Source organism: Euprymna scolopes, chromosome 35 (assembly GCF_053919585.1).
Source record: "Euprymna scolopes isolate OS-2025 chromosome 35, ASM5391958v1, whole genome shotgun sequence".
Classification (NCBI taxonomy): domain Eukaryota; kingdom Metazoa; phylum Mollusca; class Cephalopoda; order Sepiida; family Sepiolidae; genus Euprymna; species Euprymna scolopes.
The window spans coordinates 15,597,192-15,619,691 of record NC_136516.1 but is presented as its reverse complement, the minus strand read 5'-3'; the positions used below and the strand labels follow the sequence as shown (position 1 = coordinate 15,619,691).

The 22,500-nt window shown below is 34.8% G+C and overlaps 1 protein-coding gene across 2 annotated transcripts in view; it reads right to left on the bottom strand.

The window, feature by feature from the left end:
* The window catches only part of LOC145259707 (galactosylceramide sulfotransferase-like), a 97,298-nt gene that overhangs the window by 1,158 nt on the left and 73,640 nt on the right, over positions 1–22,500 (bottom strand). For both annotated transcript variants that reach the window (XM_080117384.1, XM_080117383.1), the window contains exon 2: positions 1–2,995. This exon is cut by the window's left edge and continues 1,158 nt beyond it. In XM_080117384.1, coding sequence (XP_079973510.1) covers positions 1,807–2,995 — 1,189 coding nt within the window. In that variant the 3' untranslated portion in view covers positions 1–1,806. The remainder of the gene's footprint in view (positions 2,996–22,500) is intronic.

Sequence of the window (22,500 nt, the reverse complement as noted above, 5' to 3'; positions counted from 1 at the left end):
GCTCAACATACACCTCCAAATACCCGGGCAAGTAAATAAATAGTTTGATAAATAATTTCTTGAATTATTTTATTTAATCAGGAAACCCTAGGACACGATTCCGCTAGTATATATAGTGGAATCGTGTAGCGACCTTCTAACCGAATAACGTGAGAGAAAAGCCATGTGTTAAAAATACTGAAAGTCTTAACGATTGTATTATAACTTTCGTCCGTCTGATGCCTCTTACTTTGGAGTCATATTGTCGTTAGTTTGTCATGCTTAAGTTTTAAAGATCATCTTTCGTCTGTCTGGCATGCTTAAGCTTGAAACATCATTTTCATTGCTATCATGATTAACTATACAATATTTTCATTCGTCATTTAAGTTTGAAATAGCATTTTTCTTAATCTGCGCCGCTTATATTTTCAAATTACATTTTCGCTTGTCTGCAATACTTAAGTTTAAAATAGCTTTTTTTGTTAGTCTGAAATGCTTATTTTTCCAAGTAAAATTTTCGCGTGTCTGAAATAGCGTTTTTTGTTAGTTTGCAATGCTTGCATTTTCAAATGACATTTTCGTCCGTCTGTAACACTTAAGTTTGAAATAGCATTTTTGTTAGTTTGTAGCGCTTATTTTTTTTTTTTAAATTTTCGCCTGTCTGCAACACTTAAGTTCGAAATAGCTTTTGTTTTTGGTCAGCAGTGCTAATCTGTTCAAATTATATTTTCGCCCTCTGTAACGCTTAAGTTTGAAATAACATTTTTGTTAGTTTGTAGTGCTTATTTATTTTTTTATTTTTTTAATTTTCGCCCGTCTGTAACACTTAAGTTTAAAATAGATTTTTTTCTTAATCTGCAACACTTCTCTTTTCAAATAACATTTTTGTCCGTCTATCAGAGAAAGGTTTAAAATAGCATTTTCGCTTGTCTATGAGTAAGTATGAAATAATATTTTCGTTTGTCTGCAACATTTAATTTTGTAATAATATCTTCATACGTCTGTCAGTTTTAAGTTCTAAATGGCATTTTCGTCCATCAACATAAGGTTTAAAATACAATGTTCGTCTGTCTGTCAGGATTAAGTTTTAACATAGCATTTGTTGTCTGTCTATAGCATTTCATTTTGAAATAGCATTTTCGTTTCTTTTTTTCTGTGAGGGTTAGGTTTAAAATAGCATTTTCGTTTATTTTTTTTATTTTTTGCTGTGAGGTTTAGGTTTAGGTTTTAAATAGCATTTCCGTCCGTTTTACACGTTTGAAATAACCTTTTTGTTAGTCTGCAGTGTTTATCTTTTCAAATTATATTTTCGCCCATCAGTCAGAGAAAAGTTTAAAATATCATTTTCGCTTGTTTATGATTAAGTATGAAATAATATTTTCGTTGTCTGTAACATTTCATTTTGTAATAATATCTCCGTACGTCTGTCTGTAGCATTTCATTTTGTAAATAGCATTTTCGTTTTGTTTTTGTTTTTTTCTGTGAGGGTTAGGTTTAAAATAGCATTTCCGTCCGTTATACACGTTTGAAATGTGTTTGAAATATCATTTTTCGTCGGTTTGATATTTTTTAGTTTTTGAATTACATTTTCGTGAGTCTATTACCGTTAGGTTTTTGAATAACTTTTTTTTTGGGGGGGGGGAGTCTGTCACGTTCACACGCTCGAAATAGCGTTCACGTTAGTCCGTAACGGAGAACTGAAATATTGCGTTCGTTCTTTAGGTTATCGCGTCTATCGCAATAACATTTTCGTCATCACGAGATGACCAGATTCGATGGCTGTATCTTTGAAAATATAAAATAGTGGCATCTGTTTTGCTTATGTGTTTATTTGGAAATTGTACGCTTTCCTTTCAGTGAATATGGAAAATGTTCCCTTTTGTGCTTTGACTGCAACATGTAGACCAATGGTAATTCTCCCTTCATGATAATGTCGCAGTCATACGATGTCAGCTCGAACGGTTCGTTCCACTTGCTTTGCGTAATCGTCATCGACTTTTTCCGATTCTGTGACTTGCAGTAAGTCCGAGTCACGGTCAATAGAGACCTGTAGTGCTCAGTCTCCAGTGCTAAATCGGGTCCTTCCTCGTACACCTTCTTCCAAAATATTATCAGGAAATGTTCATAGATCATATAGTCGGCTTTTGACCAAGCGCGATGGCGTCTCAAATCTTCAACGCCGACTTGATGGGGTTTCTTAGCGGAATATATATTTTTAGGCACGAACAGAATGTCTTTCAGATCCCAGCAGAGATATCTTTTAAGCAGCACCATGGACACTTCGAAATACTCCATAATCATGATGAAGTGAAAATCAGCCTCCAGGATCTTAATGTACTCGGAAATTTTCTGTTCGTTACGGACATCGGAGAGGTTTAGGCCAAGATCAAACGCCATACGGCTGTTGGTGTACGAAAATCTAGGATCATTTAAAAAAGATTCGTATTTGAGCGGGTTTTTTAAGTACTCGGTAATAGGATTCACTTTTGGGACCTCCAAGAGATATTTATTTGGGTAGATGTACGAATAGTAGTTAAAAGCTGACACGAACTGATTGAAGGGGGATCTCAAGATGGCAAAGTAGAACATTGGGTGCTTCAGGATGCTGCCAAAAACGGTTCTGTTATAGACGACGTGATTGCACAGTATGTTGTAGGTTTCGTTCGCCTTCAGCGGCAACAAATTCGCCTTTTTAAGGGTTGTGATCTTTCCCAAGTAATGCCCCCTCTTAGGGAGCACAAAGTTGAGCCCTCTCTGCAGGCCGAAGCGTTGCAAGACGTTCATCACTGTCGAGCTGCCCGCTTTGTGGACTTTCAGAAACACGATGTTGTTCTTCAGGTGACAAAACCGTTTCGGCGGTCTCGGTTTGGTGTTGTCTCGGACAGTGCCGAACTGAAGATCCGGCAAGACTCTGCGCTTCCATTCGCTTTGAAACAGGATTACAAATCCGACGAAGCTCAAGCAGGTGCAGAGTACAAAGAAGCGCGGATTCATCGAGAAGAACCTGACCATCCTCCTGAAATAGAATTGGTGTAAACATTAGTTGACTGTAACATATTTAATTTCCAACAAATTTCAGGTTTAAACAAAAGTATATGCCACATAAGACCTGTTTCGGAATAAGAAAAATATCCTGATACTAAATCTGACCTTAATTCATTGAAGACTAGCATGGGTACCCAGCGTTGCCTGGGTGTGGAGAGGTAGTACATATAAAAGATGAGGATAAACTTAAACGACCATTGACTTGTTTGTGAATTTTTGAGATGAGGATTGATAGGTTGTATTATTTGGGTTATTCAGAATACTCTTCTCTTACCGTTTCGGCCTAGGTAACCTCCGACCTTTGTCAAGTGTATCTTGTTGAACTCGGGAATCTGCATGGGATTTAAAATGGAACTCTTAAAACAAAATGCATGCCACATAAGATCTGTTTCGAGAATAATGCTAATACTAAATCTGACCTCTATTTTTCTACATTAAGCACTGTTATCATCTATATATATAAAAGGCAAAATGTGTGTGACCATTTCGTGTATGTCTTCAAAAGGCTTTTCGGGCACACGCTCCCGGGTTCGTTACTATCGCTTACAACTGTTTATATGGGTCCTATATCATAATATGTAAGATTTAGGAACGCGGGTCGTCTCTAGATTTATTTACGTCGACTTCTATGAGATTCGCGCTATTTCGCTTTGTCCCCGGTTCGTCCTGCATTTAAGTATATATACAGTGAAAAACGTTGGGTTCTCGGCTTTTGCTCTGGTTCCCCCCCCTTCTCACCATCATCTGGGGTGAAGTGAAAACTAAAAATAACGATCGCGCGATGACCTCATTTAGCGTCGTCCTGTCAATCAAACCTCTTTTAGCTTTATAAGCTTTAACTTAACACGTTAATCAATTATTCTCACTCGTGGTCGAGACCGTTAAGTAGTTGGCATTGGTTTCCGCGTCAAAGCTTCAATCCCTCCTCCCGACTAAACGTATTTTTATTACTTCGCTTATTCTTTAGTTTACCCCCCCCCATACACAGGTTTATTTATGCCATTTTTTTCTGTTTTGGTTTTGGATTTTTTTTTTTTACATCGTCTTTTTTATAATATTTAAGCAGGATTATTAATTACCCCCCCCTCCATACACACACCTACAAACACCCGGGCAACGCCGGGTACCCCCCCCCCCCCCGCTAGTCTATATATATAAAAGCGAAAATGTATGTGTGTGTGTGTTTTGTGTGTATGTGTGTATGTGTGTGTGTCTGCTAAAAACTTTTGACACACGCGACGAAAATTCACAAACTCGGGATCATATCGAAGCCCCATCCTTCGCTTGAAAAACATCGAAAAATTGGCCAAAAACGTTAACTTTTTCACCCCGAAATCGACAATTTTCCATAGAGGGGGGGGGTCAACAAAAACGGGTTTCTCGTAACGATGCCCGATTCTACGCATGCGTCAGATGACGTCATGTCCTGATTTACTTTAAATAGTTGAAAAACCAAACGCATTTCATCTCCGTCGCTTTAACGCAGTTGGTTAGCTTGTTTGTTAATTATCCAAAAGTTTTGGGTTCGAATCGTGGTGTGAGATGTTTTTTTGTTTTTTGTTTTTTTTTTCGATTTTTTAAATTTAAATATTGAACTCTGTATTATTTAAGCCATTTTTCACGTAACGTTCGTTTTCCTGGTTTTTTTCTTTTTTTTCTTTTACTTCGCTTATTCTTAGCGACACCCGGGTATCCACCGATTTTTTAAAGTTTAATATCGAAACAGGCTTATTTAAGCCATTTTTCACGTGTTCGTTTGCCTTACGTTAGATTTTTTTGTGTTTTTTTTAATGTTTTGATTACCCCCACCCCCGCTTAATTTTGTTTTCTTTTCTTACTTCGCTTATAACAATGCTTACATCGTCGTCGTAACGCTCGACGACTTTCAAACATCTTTCACTAACTCATTCTGGCTGGCCGATTTTATTTTCAAACTTCGCCTCAGGGCTTCGGGTTCCATCCTACCCCCTCCCCGGTTTCTTTTTTATTTAACATTACACACACCTACAAACACCTGGGCAACGCCGGGCACCCCTGCTAGTGTACTATAAGTGATAGTTTATTATTATTATTATTATTATTATTATTATTATTATTATTATTATTATTATTATTATTTTATTATTATTATTATTATTATTTTATTTTATTATATTATCATTATTATTTTATTATCATTATTATTATCATTATTATTATTATTATTATTATTATTATTATTTTATTTTATCATCATCATTATTATTATTTTTATTATTATTTTCATTTTTATTATTATTATTATTATTTTTATTTTTATTATTATTATATTTATTATTATTATTATTACTATTATTATTATTGTTGTTGTTGTTGTTGTTGTTGTTGTTGTTGTTGTTACATAGTGTTATCATTGAAGTTATCACTAGGGTTATCATAGAGGGGCACCAAATTGACGTTTGGTGTATAACATAAAAGGGGAGGACCATAATTGTATTTGTTGTCATGGAATGATTATTATTAGCATGAAAGGAGATTATGCGTGTCATACCAGAATTCCGTGTGCGTATGATCGTCTAGTTTCATATGCGGTTGTGTGTGTTCATATCTAATTGTTCATATGCTTTTGTGTGTGTGTATTACATGCATTTTCTTTACATACCTTACTTCATGTGTCGTCGATGTTGATCCATCTGGAATTCATCTTCTCTTGGAGGGAGACTGGTACCTGTTAGACGAATATTTATCACTCCAAGACGATGAATTGGTTTTATAGTTTTTCATTTACCTTCCAGATGTCGACACAGAATATGGAAGTGAATCTTGCTTGCTTTGAACACGTCAGCGTCCCCCACCCACAGTGAAGGGGAGGGAACAGCTATTAAGCCGTCCGTCTTCTTCAAAGTCCAAATCCAGTCTCACTCATCTAGCCAACCTGACCACGTCACTCATACGTAATCTGGTCAGCTGACCCTCGGTTCTGGTAAACGTGTCTACACTCCACGTTTACTCACCTCTCTCTCTCTCTCTCTCTCTCTCTCTCTCTCTCTCTCTCTCTCTCAATCCATTCTGTAACATTATTATTATTATTATTATTATTATTATTATTATTATTATTATTATTATTATTATTATTATTATAATTAAACTCGTTTTTTCAGTTTGCCGAAAATAGGGAGGGGGCACTTGTGGTTATTCACTACTTCAAATGAAACAATCAATAAGATATTGACTTTATATGAATATAGGATATTGACTTTATATAAACATATGATATTGACTTTATATAAATATATGATATTGACTGTATATAAATATATGATATTGACTTTATATAAATATATGATATTGACTGTATATAAATATAGAATATTGACTTTATATGAATATAGGATTTTGACTTTATATAAATATAGGATATTGACTTTATATAAATATATGATTTTATATAAATATATGATATTGACTATATATAAATATATGATATTGACTTTATATGAATATAGAATATTGACTTTATATGAATATAGAATATTGACTTTATATGAATATATGATATTGACTTTATATGAATATATGATATTGAATTGATATAAATATATGATATTGACTTTATATAAACATATGATTTTATATAAATATATGATATTGACTATATATAAATATATGATATTGACTTTATATGAATATAGAATATTGACTTTATATGAATATAGGATATTGACTTTATATGAATATATGATATTGACTTTATATAAATATATGATTTTATATAAATATATGATATTGACTTTATATGAATATAGAATATTGACTTTATATGAATATAGAATATTGACTTTATATGAATATAGGATATTGACTTTATATAAATATATGATTTTATATAAATATATGATATTGACTATATATAAATATATGATATTGACTTTATATGAATATAGAATATTGACTTTATATGAATATAGGATATTGACTTTATATGAATATATGATATTGACTTTATATAAATATATGATATTGACTTTATATAAATATATGATTTTATATAAATATATGATATTGACTATATATAAATATATGATATTGACTTTATATGAATATAGAATATTGACTTTATCTGAATATAGGATATTGACTTTATATAAATATTAGATATTGAATTTATATAAATATATGATATTGACTTTATATAAATATATGATATTGACTTTATATAAATATATGATATTGACTTTATATAAATATATGATATTGATTTATATAAATATATGATATTGACTTTATATAAATATAGGATATTGACTTTATATGAATATAGGATATTAACTTTATATGAATATATGATACTGGCTTTATATAAATCTATGATTATGACTTTATATAAATATAAGATATTGACTTTATATAAATATATGATATTGACTTTATATAAATATAGGATATTGACTTTATATGAATATAAGATATTGACTTTATATAAATATAAGATATTGACTTTATATAAATATAAGATATTGACTTTATATAAATAAAGGATATTGACTTTATATAAATAAAGGATATTGACTATGTATAAATATATGAGATTTACTTTATATAAATAAAGGATATTGACTATATATAAATATATGAGATTTACTTTATATAAATATAGGATATTGACTTTATATAAATATAGGTTATTGGCTTTATATAAATATATGATATTTACTATATATAAATATATTATATTGACTTTATATAAATATAGGATGTTGACTATATATAAATATAGGATATTGACTTTATATAAATATATGATATTGACTTCATATAAATAAAGGATATTGGCTTTATATAAATATAAGATATTGACTTTATATAAATATATGAGATTTACTTTATATAAATATAGGATATTGACTTTATATGAATATATGATATTGAATTTATATAAATATTGGCTATTGGCTTTATATAAATATATGATATTGACTATATCTTAATATATGATATTGGCTTCATATAAATATATTATATTTACTTTATATAAATATATGATATTGACTTTATATAAATATATTATATTGACTATATATAAATATAAGATATTGACTATATATAAATATAGGATATTGACTATATATAAATAGTCTAATATAATAGTAATATATCCAATAAATTATAATATAATATAATAGTATATATACAATAAATTATATATATTATCATAGATTTAATGTTCTTCCGATTTTTATACATTATAAAGTTGTGATTTCAAAAATGAAAAAATATATCCATATGACTTGAGTGCATTAGCTTGAATTGAAACCGAAATAATATATATATATATATATTATCTGTATATATATATATATATATTATTTGTATATATATATTATCTGTATATATATATATATATATATTATCTGTATATATATATTATCTGTATATATATATATATATATTATCTGTATATATATATATATATATTATCTGTATATATATATATATTATCTGTATATATATATTATCTGTATATATATTATCTGTATATATATATATATATATATATATATATATATATATTATCTGAATATATATATACATATACATTATCTGTATATATATACATTATCTGTATATATATATTATTTATACTTCATGGTATATTTATTGGTTTCTTTTTATTCTATTTATTTATTTTTTTAGAGAGATAAAATAAGTTTTATCTCTACACCGTCTGCTGCGGACTTCGAGTCGTCTGTTCTTCTGAGTTACCGTTTTTTTTTTTTGTTGTTTTTTTACTTTATTGTCGTACCTTTTTACTTCCTTATATTAAGTGGCTTCACGCCTTGTCTAGAACGATTTACATAAAAAATGTTTTAAATAAATAAAAATTAACGTACCTTTATCGTTTTGTCTGTACAATAATGAATCTCTGTAAGAACGAATCACATTGGAAATGCAATATTGCGATACTCTGATATGGAACCGTTTCTCCTTTTTTTTTTATTTAATCCAAATCATCGATTTTATTAATGCTTCAATATCATGCAAGATGCTGGCAAAGTCTAGATCCATAAATATTTTACTAAACAACAATATGTAATACTAGCAGGCCTACGAGCGTTGCCCGGACGTAAACCACGCTTAAATATGATATCCAGATTTCGTGATTTAAATATGATATCCAGATTTCGTGTTCATTTTTAAAGAGCCAATTCTCTGTTGATTATAATGTTATACACAATATATAGTAGTGACTTCAAAAGTTTTTTTTAGGGTACCATCAGCTACGATCGAAACCAAAACATCTAGCTCTTAAGCCTTTGTTGTTACCGTTTGAGCTATCGTTAGATGAATAAGAAATAATTAAAAATGGATCGACTGTATGTACGCAATATTTATTACAACAAAGTCCTATTCCAGTATGTATGTTTGTTTGTTTGTATGTTTACAATTTGATTACTATATACAAAAGGTAGAATATTTCAAAAATTAATTTCCATATTGAAAATGGACTAATGATTAATGATACCAAGCACACACACACACACACACATATACGTGCGTGTGTGTGTGTTTTGTATCATTAGTGATTAGTGTATGTATATGTGTGCGCGTATGTATGTATTTTTGTATTAATGATGAATATAAATATATAAATGTGCGTGTGTGCGCGCGTGTACGTGCGTGCGTGTTTGTGTATGTGTTTTGTATTATTAAGGCTTAGTACATATATCTGCTATTATATGAAAGGAACTTTATCTGTGCGTGTGCGTCCGTTCTCTCCTAGGCCTATTTTTTTAAATTTCACACAAATGTACTTTAAGTGCACGGCAGTGTTCGTAGATAGGGTCCGTATCGGAATGTCTTCGATAAGTATCGATAATCGAAAAAAATCTGATTAAAGAAAGAATCAGTTCGATTTTCACAAAACTTTACACGTTACACAGCCTAACATCACAAGTGCATTTGAGAAGTTTTATTACCGCACAAGCATAAAGGTCCGGCATATAAAATCAACAGTAGGTTCTTTGGTATGACAGAGGCGCATTCGAAATGAATGTTTCTGTTTAGACCGCAACTAATCCATCATTTGCATTTTAAACTTTAATTCAAGCCATTATGAAAAAAAGGAAATTTATAAAATCAACAGTAGGTTCTCTACAGTGCAATGTAAATTACAATGTATTTTGGACTAAGTCACTGCGGGGAGGCATGTGGAGCTTCCTTCCGGTGCACCGCGGTGGGTCGCCAACTAGAATAGGCAATTAATCGATTTGATTGAAAAATGAGCAATTTCACCAATTTCGATGCCAATAAAATATGGGAGTGTCAAACATTCGTTGATCCTCATGCAATACCAGGAAACGTAGCGTCTCCCTGCCAGTATATATATATATATATATATATATATATATATATATATATATATATATATATGTGTGTGTGTGTGTGTGTGTGTGTGTGTGTTTATATATATATGTATGTATATATATGTATTTATATATATATGTATATATATATGTATGTATATATATGTATGTATATATGTATATATATATATTTGTATATATATATGTATATATGTATGTATATGTATATATATATATATGTGTGCGCGCGCGTGTGTGTGTATTTTTGTATTTTTGTATTATTAATGTTGAATATATATGCGTATGTATATATGTGCGTATATATGTGTATTTTTCCGTGTATAAATGGGTTCTAAAAAGCTTCGTGGGTTGAAATTGAAATTTTCTCATACGATCAACCCTGTTCTTGTCTGAAATCCTTTTCCCCTTTCTTTCGTCCTTATTTAATAGAGTTTACCTTAGCTTTCAAATAACCACATAAAATAAAGCACAATGCCTTTTGAATGTCTTCTCTGCTTGAGACATTTGTTGCTTTATAGCCGACAAGGTTTGGATTACCGATTTTTATCTCTGCGACCATCTACTCAGCGTGTAAGCTTCCACGTCCGCAGATGGTGAACCATTGTTTCTTGATTGGTTTTTCGATACCCATGATTGGCATGATGAATGAGAAAGAAAAAACCATAACCAAAACAGAATAAACAATTCAATGCACCCCCGTTGATCGAATTATCAATAATCTGTGTGTGGCCGCTGAGAGAGTTTGGGTGGAAGCAAAACTGTGATAATTGAATTGATTGACTTACCGAGGGTGGCTCGGTGGGAAGGGAAAGACACTCATGGCTGTGAACGGCCCGGCCTGGTGTTTGTTAATGAAGAAAATAGAATGTCTATTCCTTATCGCTTAAATAGACATTCCAGTCTCGTTTCAATCTCGCTGAACGAGAGATTGAGACTATAAAAAGAGTCACCTTTGTAGGCTTGTTGTTGTTGTAGTTTGTTCTTGTCGTTGTTAGAGATCTATCAGACCGGTACAACAACTGTTAACAGCGCGTTATATTTACAAGAATACGTTTGCTTGTAAGCAACGAGGTAATTTTTCGTTGCAAGCTAAACGTCTTTTCTTCCCCCCCCCCCACTCGCCGGTAGGAAATATCGACAAAACACATTGTACGAGTCAGGTACGCACTAAAATCGAGTACAAGGCGAAATGATAAAAGTGTCGCCCTAAAAAAAAAACACACTACAGTTCAGGTAACTCGGAGATGTAGTAGAGCTGACATCTATTCAATGTAGCCGCCTTCAGCTTCAATCACCGCCTCGATACGGGTCCAGAACTGGGAGCATGAATTTTCCACAAGAAACAGCGGGAGTTCGGCGAATATTCGGCTTAAGTACGTTTTTTTTTTTTTTTTTTGTCTTTGTTTTTTACAATGGAGCGATTACTTATCATACCGGCAGCCACTCGAGGATAAGGGTTAATGATTATACGGGAGACAATGGGAAAATACCATACTAATCGTTAGTAGTGGGAATTTGGTAAATTGGATTATTTAAGGGGACGGCTCAGCAAGTACTTGCTCACGTTGGACATGAAGACGTTACGGAAATTTTATCGTTACGTTCAACGAAATTTTATCCCGTTGCACGAGACCAAGAGTTCTAAAAGAAAGTTAATAAAAAAAAAAGAGAGAGAGAGACCAAGGTGAACTGCTATAAAATTTTATCAAAAGAAAAATAGAAAAGGAAAGAATGATAGAAAATGAAATGTATAGTTCAACTGAGCTGCCAAATCAGTCGCTCTGGCGGTTCTTAATAACTCTTTTAAGAATTATACTTTTACAAAAAAAAAAAAATCGGCATAGTTGGAACACGTCAACACTTCTTACCCTTTTTTGTGTCATTCAATGCAGAATTGAGATGCATAAATCATTAACAGTTTCCAATTGAGTTTATCTGACTTCTCACCACTAGAAATAAATCGATGGAGGATCCGTTACCAAAATTTATTTCTTTTACTTTGCATTTTTTTTCAGGACATATCAACCCTTTCTTGGGTTATTTAACATCGAATTAATATTCATCCGGAAATAACGTATAGATACTATTTTATCGAATAAAATAGTAATTCCAACTGTTGTCATGGGAAATTGAAAACAGACTTTGTTTTGCTTGTTTCTCGAATTTATAATTTTATCTGATTTCGATTCCGTTCAGGATTTGTTGGGTAAGTTTAATAATATCGATGGTTAATATTACTTTCTTCTTGTATTTCAAACGTCGCAACACCGCTCTGGTGTAATTCAGTTCCAACACTGCTCTGGTGCTTTTAGTATCCTGCCAGTCTCTGGTGTTTTTTCCCCTTCCCCAGCTTCTGCTGGTTTCACTTTTTTTAAAATGGCGTGCTCAATGTTTTAGCCAATCGAATACCCAGCAAGAAGTAGTAGCACCAGATACACCGAGAGAGAGGGGGAGAAAAAAGGGAAGAAAGAGAGAAGAAAATACACCAATTAGAGGGGGGAAAGGAAGGGGATGGAGAGAGTAGAAAGACACTAAAGGCGGGAAAAAAGGAAGGGGAGGTAAATAGAGAAAAAGGAAAATAAAATTTCTACAGACGACCAAATAGTAGTCAATTGGAAAACAGGACAACGAAACAGAGTTCCACGAGTTCGCAGTTCTAAGAAAAAAGCTTTGTTCATGGAATATATGTTTAGGTTTAGGCACAGGTTAAGAGTGGGGGGAATTATTGATAGTGGTTTCAGTTAGACGAGTGTTTCTCGTGAAAGTTTGACGAGGGAGGGGCATAGATTAGAGTTTAGATGAGCACTTGCCATGAAATAACGATAAACCAGAGACAGGCTAGCAATGTCCCTTTTGTAGGAACAAATGCTGCGGGGAAGAGAATAGGACACTTCCTGCTAGGCTACGAAGTCTATTTTGAACTCTGTCAAGGCAGGATAAGCTGCTTCTAGCAGCTCCTGCCCAGATGTGGCAACAGTACTCCATCCATGGACATACTTGGCTGTCATACAGGTAGAGAATTGCATCAGCAGTGAGATATCTACTGGAGCGGTAGAACAATCCCACCGTTTCCCAGCGATATTGGCAACGGATTTGATGCACGTGTTCTGTTTCAGATCAGAATAAAGTTCAGACCCAGAAGTTTGTCAAAACATGGAGCCTCCCCAAGATGAGAGCCATTTATTTCAATTGATGCCAGACGGGGATCAGAGAGTTGATGACGTAAAGATGGAAACTTAGTTTTAGATGCATTAAAATTAACCAGCCACCTCTTTCTCCTTTATATCATACTCTATCAAAGGCCTTTGATATGTCAATGGCAATTGCCCTAGAAAGGAAGCCTCCGTCGAGAGATTTGCTTATCCTATAAGATAGAACTGTTAGCATATTTGCTGTAGATCTAGCAGAACGGAAACCATATTGCATGTCACTGAGGAGATTATTTTGGCTGAGGTAGTTAACTACTTCTCTATTTAGCACAGGTTCCATCAACTTACTTATGACGCACATGAGACTATTTGGTCTGTATTGAGAGGGAAATGACCGATTACCTGAATTTTTAAATACGGGACATACTGATGAGATTTTCCGAAGTGTTGGGAAGCAATTCTCCTTCAGACAATGCTTAAACAGCTCTGTAAGTATGGGAGCTAGTTCTAGTGAAAACTATTTGAGCACTATAATTGGAACGCCGTCAGGACCAGTTGCTTTACTGTAATCGAGGTTTTGGATTAGCTTGGTAACATCACGCAGAGATATTTGTATATCGCATAGCGTGTTTCAGACACAGGAGGAATTATGGGGGGGGGGCCTGATCGCATAAGAGTTTGACTTCGTCCGATGTTGATTAGATTACCTCAGGTCAATTGATGGTGGTTGGGATAATTTAAAATCATTAATTCGGAAAATGTTGAAAAATGAGTGTTAAACAGAAATAAATAAAGAAAAAAAAAACAATAAAATGAATCGTTTTGGGGATCAGAAATTAGGCACAAATTATCCGATTCCGATACCGATTCCAATGCCCTAAATGTTTCGATTTTTTAGATTCCCATGAGAAATGATACACGATATACCATTAGCGTATGAAGCGATGCTCTTTGTGTAAACAAATCGAGCTTAGGTATTTCGGAGTATGTTAAAATATCGTTAATTCACTACTCCCACAGCAGCTTCCGATTTAGTGTAATGGTTCAAAGCCTTAACTGTTGCACAGGCGGTCGGGTTTCGATCCTGAGGTAGTTGCCTATCTAGTCGCACTGGCGAGCTGTGATATAGCGAAAAATTATTGTATGCGGATGTATGATTATATATATATATATATATATATATATATATATATATATATATACTAACGGGCCGCCCAGTATTACTTGGTCGTAAGCTATGCTTAAATAAGATATTTTGAATTATTCAAATTTCGTATTTATTATTATATTAGCAAGGAAACTCGACGTTGTCGCGGATTGAATGATGATCAACGAATATTTCACACTGCTATATTTTTATTTTCATCGAAATCCGATCCGAGAAATCACCCGGGAGGAAGCTTCACATGCCCCCATGCAGTAACTGCGTGTTATTCTACATTGCACTCAAGAGAACCTACTGTTTCTTTTATAAAATTATTTTATATAAACTTTTTTTCCAGTTAACGAAAAAAAACATTAAGAAATTTACGTGCGGGGTTTGAACCTACAGACCACTTCATGCAAAAGAAAAAAAAAAAAGCACGCTAACCACTCACAGTAGAATTTTGACGGCTCGTTGTTCTGTCATTGTTGTATTAGTGACGACATGGATAATGGCTGGAAATAATTAAAATAACGGTTTCGATTATCGATTATCGGTAATAATCGGGGATATCCCAAGACAAGACATAACTAAGATCACTCCCAGACTTATACACTAAAGTTCTGTAAATTTAAAGAAATTGCTTGGAATTGAAAATTTCTGTCTGTTTCTTTTTTTATCCATTTTTTAAGTTGGTGGATCACTAATATAATATTCTGCTTGTGCGTGAACATGTTTGGTTACTAGTTCGTCTGTATTACCCCATGCTCACAATAGTTGCCATTGTGTATGTGCGTGAGTGTTAGATAATAGCCGTGTAAAGTCGTTATCTATCTATCTATCTATCTATATAGCAAGTGCTGGTCTTAGCTCCAATCTATGCCCCCACTCGCCAAACTTTCACGAGAAACACTCGTCTATCTGAAAACACTATCAATAATATCCCCCACTCTTTTTCTGTGCCTAAACCTAAACGTAGATTCCATGAACAAAGCTTCTTTCTTAGAACTGCACGCCTGTGGAATTGTCTTCCGTTTTCCTGCTTTCCAGCTGTCTATAATATGGTTGTCTTCAAGTCCAACGTGAACAAGTTTCTGATGAGCCGTTCCACTTAACAAATTTACCGAACTTCCATTACTATTGATTACTATATTGTCCTTTTGACTACTGTACACTCTTTAACCCTTATCCTCGAGTGGCCTCTTGACCTCGATAAGTGGTGATTTTTTTTTGTAAAAAATCTATCTACCTATCTATTTGTCTGTCTATCTATCTATCTATCTATCTATATATATATATATATATATATATATATATATCTGTCTATCTATATATTTGTCTGTCTATCTTTCTATATCTATCTATCTATCTATTTGTCGATATAATTATCTATCTATCTAGCGATGAGTGGGCAACAGAAATTTGAATCATCATGTTTTGACGGGTTGTCAGACTTTGTCAAACTCTGTGACCGGTCAGTTTGTACCGGAAGTATCCGAACAGGGACTGGAGTAACGTGTCACGTGTTACGTGTTCCAGTTTGCGCAAGCGTAATTTGAGTTGGAGCTGAGCGACCAAGAAAAACAGATGGGCTAAAACGGGTCTCCTCATGAGGGAGGGGGTTTCAGAATAGAGACATAGAAGACCCCCCTTCTCAAGTCATAGATGGCTGGTCACTCCATTTCTGCTGACCAGATGCCTGGAAGTGTATAAGGACCATATATTAAAAATCACATTCGTCTTGAGTCAGTTTTTGAAGCGTTTTCTTTAAACAGATTCCAGCTCCTCAAGATGATTGAAGAAATATTATATATATTTTTTTTTTTATTACATTTTCACCCCAAACAAGTCACATTGCCACTTTAATGTAGGGGGCTACTATCAGGGGAAACATCTACTGGGGTACTATGTAGGGATTAGGGCAGCGAGATGTTGGTTCACGTTGCACTTGAACTTATGCATGTCAGTACAGTTGGGGAAGCAGTGACCTGGAATGGAATTCCAAAGTCTAGCAGTTCTGGGGAAGAAACTACTGGAGTAGAAAGATCTTTTACATCTAGGGATCTCTACAGTGTGGGGGTGGGATTTTGTAGCTTGTCGGGTCTGTCGAGGGTGTTCACGTCGTGGGGGCACAAGTGCTTGCAGTTCTTCAGAGCATTCACCATTATAATACTTGTAGAACAGGCAGACGGATGCAACGTTTCGACGATGGGACAGAGGCTGAAGTTTTGATGCCAGTTTAGGGCCTATCAGATTTGCGACTCTCTTTTGAACCCTGTCAAGGAGCGAGAGACTAGTAGCCGATGCACCGGCCCAAATGTGACAGCAATACTCCATACATGGGCGAATAGTGGCCTTATAGAGGTACAGGATACTTTCGGGTGTTAGAAGTTTTCTAGCACGGTAGAGAGAGCCCACCTTCCTCGCAGCGGCCCTGGCAATGCCCTCGATGTAATTGTTCCAGCTCATGTTTCCTGTGAACGTTAGGCCAAGGAGCTTGAAAGACGTACTCTCAGCTAAAGAGTTGTTGGCCATTGCTATAGGTGGTAGAGAAGGTTTCTTGTAATTATTGAATGAAACCAGTTTTGTCTTGGTGGCATTGAACGTTACCATCCATTTTTGTCCCCATTCCACTACTGATTTGAGGTCATCCTCTAGTGTTTCTGCCATTACTTTAGATATATGTTCATTTGTTTTCCTGTCGTGCCTGCTATAGAGTGTGGTGTCATCAGCATATATACCCATCTCAGAGGCAATTTTGTCGGGGAGGTCATTTATGAATATCAGGAACAGCAGAGGACCAAGGATAGATCCCTGGGGCACTCCCGCATTTATATTATATTGTTTAGACGTACGACCGTCGAGGACAACCTGGATTTTTCTCTTATCTAAGAAGGATTTAATTATGTTAAGTATTCTACCAGTGATACCGTAAGATCTAATCTTCCTGAGGAGACCCTCATGCCATACCCTGTCAAAAGCCTTAGATATATCTAGAGCTACCGCTCTGCCCTCTCCCGCTTTGTCCAGTGAATGGTATATGCGTTCAGAGATTACAGTGAGGATGTCTGCCGTGGAACGGGCTTGTCTAAATCCATATTGATGGTCGGTCAGAAGTTTAGCATCTGTAAGGTGCTGGACTAGAGCATGGTTAATTAAGGTCTCAAATATTTTGGCAAAAAGTGGGAGGAGGCTAATAGGGCGATAATTTAATGGGTCAGTTCTTTCGCCAGAATTCTTGAATACTGGTACCACAGAAGCAGTTTTCCAACAGTTCGGAAAGCAAGATTCATTAAGGCATTTGTTGTAGAGTTTGGAGAGAACTGGAGCTACTTCGGCTGAGCACTTTTTTAATAGCACAGCTGGGATGAGGTCGGGTCCACATGCTTTGGAAGTGTCAAGGTTTTTTATGATAGCATGCACCTGAGCAGGGGTGATTTCCAGATCGTCTAGCGTGGCGTCTGTCCGCATAGGAAAGTCAGGTAGGGGGTGGTTTAGAGGGTCCAGTGTAGAGTTGGAGGCAAACCGACTGGCAAGCATGTTAGCCTTCTCGGTTGCTGAGCAAAGAACCTCGTGATTGTTGGTTAGTGGGGGAATTGTTGATTGCCCATTATTTACTACACTGTTGTAGATTTTCCAGAAGTCACGAGTTCCTAATTTTTGTGCTTCGATGCGTTTTTTAGTGGTTTCCGTAAATTCCCTCTTAGCTGTCGCTATTTCTTTCTTAACGTTACTTCTAGCTTCTATGTACTTTTGTCTGTTTGAACTGGACTTATGTCGGTTAAACCTGCGGAATGCATGCTGCCTTTGAGCAATGGCAGTTGCGCAAGTCGAAGTAAACCATTGGGGAGAGTGGGGCTTGCTATAGAATTTCCGCATGGGAACATGCGCTTCGATTGCAGTTTTGAACCATTCAGTGGTCTCAGTTGCACACTGTTCAGCAGGAAGAGAAAAAAATATTTCCCCATGGGGCGTCTCTGATAAGATCTCTGATAGCTTCCCAGTCAGCCTTTTTATAATATCTCGTTGTTTTGAGCACTGGCTTTTTAGTTTTGGGTCTGGAGTTTAGGGCGATTTCAACCATTATTACCGCATGATCAGCGTTCCCAAGTGGGCTGTCGGCTTTCGTTACACAATCATCAGGAACTGTGGTCAAAAACAGATCTAATAGTGATGCGTGTTGCTCTTCCTGATCAGGGAAGCGGGTTGGGAAAGTAACAATTTGCGATAGGGAGTGAGATACAGAGAAGCTATGAGTTGCGCTGCCTGCTGCATCTGTATAAGTAGAGAATCCAAGCCAGTTTTTATGATGGACATTAAAGTCACCAAATACATGTACTTGGGCGCTAGTGTCGAAGGAGAGTGCTGTGTCTATGCTGTCAGATACTTTGTTTATTATGGTGCAGTCTTGGGTCGAGGGAGAGCGGTAGAGAAAGTAAAAGATGCTAATGTTGTGTTGCATGATTAGTCTAAAGCACATAAAGGCTTGATCTTCTGTTTCTAGGTTTGTTTCTCTAGTCAAGGGAAGGGTATTACGAATGTAAACTCCAAGTCCGTGCATATGTCTGTCAGAGTCCTTACGGCAGAGTGGGAGATATCCAGGCATGTTAAAGTAGTTAGAGGGGATGGAGGGGTGTAGGTTAGTCTCACTTAGTGCTAAGATATCCGGGGTATTTGTTAGGAGAAATGCTTCAACATCAGCTAAATTAGTTCTAAGCCCACGGATATTTGTGAATGCAAGCCTCAAGGGAGGAGGCAAGTTGGATTTGTTTGTCCCTAAGCCTGGTAAGATATGTTCTGACGCGCACGCACAACCACCGTTAGTCACGGGCCGTTGGGATAGACTTTTAGGCACGAGGACAACAGCCCGTTATACCACAAACACAACGTACATATATTTATATGGCCCGTTAATTAATCAAAAAGAAAATATAAGTATGATTAAAATAATAACATCAACAAACGTATTAATTTAGTGCTGTATATACACGGTCATATAAACACCACACACTCAACATACCACATGAATTTGGCTATGCAAATACGCAGACGATGAAGTACTGTTAATGAGATATGAAATAGAAGGACATAGAAAAAATAAAAATATACAGGATGTCCCAAAATTACCCGACATATTTGTATTGGTTTGGTTGATTGTTTTCTGTTTTACGGCATGTCAAACCTTTTCAGGTTATTTAATGCCGAATCTAGTGATTCTGAAGAAAAAAATTTTTTAAAGAATATTTTTTCCCAAATCGGTTTCTATTTAACCCATAGTTGAAACCCTAACAGGTACTACCACTCCGGGTCAGAGTGAACCTGGGAGCAATGGCAATTAAAGGGTGGCTCCACACTCCCCAAAGGCCGCAAGCTGAAACTATCCTAACAGGAACTGGAGTTACGTGTCACGTGTCACGTGTTCCAGTTTGCGCAAGCGTAGTTTGAGGATCAGACATATTTGTAGGCAAAAAAATAATTAAACAACAACAAAATAATTTTTTTTTAATTTTTGAAATGTACGCCGGATGCCATTTTATATTAATTCATTAATAATTCATCTTTATCTGTATTTATGCATTTTTACACATATTTCACATTTGGGACTCGTATTTTTTCAACGATGACAATCGTACAGTTACAGTTATTTATAAGCGATATTGTATCATGCTAAACTATTGGGTATAGAAATAATGTATGGTGTCAACAGGACGGTGCAACATCGCATACTTCTAGACGTGCAATATGAATTTTAAAGGAAATGTTCCGAAATCATTTGATTTCTTTACGTAGTGATATTGGTTGACCCGCAAGATCAGTTGATCTAAACACCTTCGATTTTTTCTGGGGATATTTGAAATCAAAAGTATTCAGCCACTGCCCTCGATCTCTTGAAAGAATTAAAACGAGCTATTCGTTTTAAAATTGCTGCCATTCCACACGAAATGATCTATCGAGTTATTGAAAACTTTCGTAAACGTCTACAGTCTATTCTTGGTTCACTGTTCATGCATGCTACACTTATTTATTTTTTAAATGAACGTAGAATTCCATTTCATTTTATTTAGGTCAAAATTCATTTATTTCTGTATTTATGCATTTTCTAAAGCAAATGCTCCCGAATCATTGGATTTGTTTGCGTTATGAACTTAGTTGGTCCGCAGGATCACCTGATCTAAACCCTAAAAGTTTTTTTTCTTGTGAGAATATTTGAACTCAAAAGTATTCAGCTATGCCCCTGGATATCTTGAAGAATTAAAACCAACTATCGAGTTATTGAAAACTTTCGTAAACGTCTACAATCGTGCGTAAGCAATGATGGGAAACATTTGGCCGATTTAATATTTAAGACTGTGTGAAATAAAATGGCATTCTATGTACATTTAAAAAAAAAAAAAATTTAATTCTTTATTTAATTGTTATTTAATTTTTTTTCTCTTGACCAACAAATGTGTCAGAGCATTTTGGGACACCCTGTAGAAGATGTTTGTCTATGTGTGTCAGATATGTCGGTACGTAACTAGAATTAACGTTTTGAGTGAGTAATGACGCAGAAAAAAAGATAGAGAAAAACTTAATGACGCAGAAAACATACCGAGAAAAACGTAATGACGCAGAAAAAAATACAGAGAAAAACTTAATGACGCAGAAAAATATATAGAAAAATGATATCTACAGTTCTCTCCTTATTTTGTTATTTTGATTGCAGTCTCAAGGGTTTCTTGGTAACTCGACCTTACGTTATAATTTAAGGAGAATAGAAAGTACATCTTGGGTTTTCTTTCGATAGCCGCGTAACTTTCACTTCCCTTATTTTGTCCTTTAGTTCTTACATTCCATAAGGGATGTTTCTGGCGAAGAGGGAAGAATTGCCGTTTTCTAGGTCAGAATAGAATCTATTCCATTTAACACTTATCGTTGGCAAGTTTTTAACCTTGGAGTACTATTTTTAGTTCCTTAAATAAAGTGGCTTCGTATCCTGTCTAGAGCAATTTCCATAAAAAAACGTACTTACTTTTATTGATAAGAAATAGTTTAGAATTACGTCCCTTTGAATGACTGGCATTTTCTTTTGAAATTCGCCTCGACATTTCATATCACATATTGGTTATAAAATGTGCACTTTGATGTGGAATTAATTTAACATCTTAACAAATGCAAGATGTTTGAATATATTTATTTTGTGTCTCACCCATAAAATACCATGTGGGTTTGGAGATGGCTTGTTAAACCGATTCGAGCTCGGAAATATTGCTCGCATATTGGACATCTGTGGGATGAGTCTGTAGCAGAAGCGCTGACTGCTCTGTTTTTTTTTTTTTTCTTCTAATGGTACGTTTCCTCTCGCGTTCTTCACTGCGTGCGGATTCAGCAATTGCAGCTACTTTGTAACTTACACTCGTTTTTCCCATGAATAAGAATACAAACCGACCTGTTTGAGAGAAACCTCCAGACTATGCTTAAACCGTTTCCGCAGTTCTCCTTCCGCTCTTTTTCGTTTGAGCAGCTCACCAAAAAGGAGATGTTTGGGGTATCTTGAAACTGACATGCGGCCTGCCAAGGAGATGTTTGGGGTATCTTGAAACTGACATGCGACCTGCCAAACGAGTTAAAATACAAACCGAACTAACTGTCATGGAACCGCTTTATTACATAAAGTCATCCATATAAAACTATTTATATATAAAATGCAAACTTTTAACACATTACAGAAATCGAAAAAAAAAACTGAAAATGTGACTATAAAATATTGGCTATTTTTATGGAGTAAACGATTTATTTTGTCTGGCGTCAATTTCTAGTTACAACATTAAACTTCATC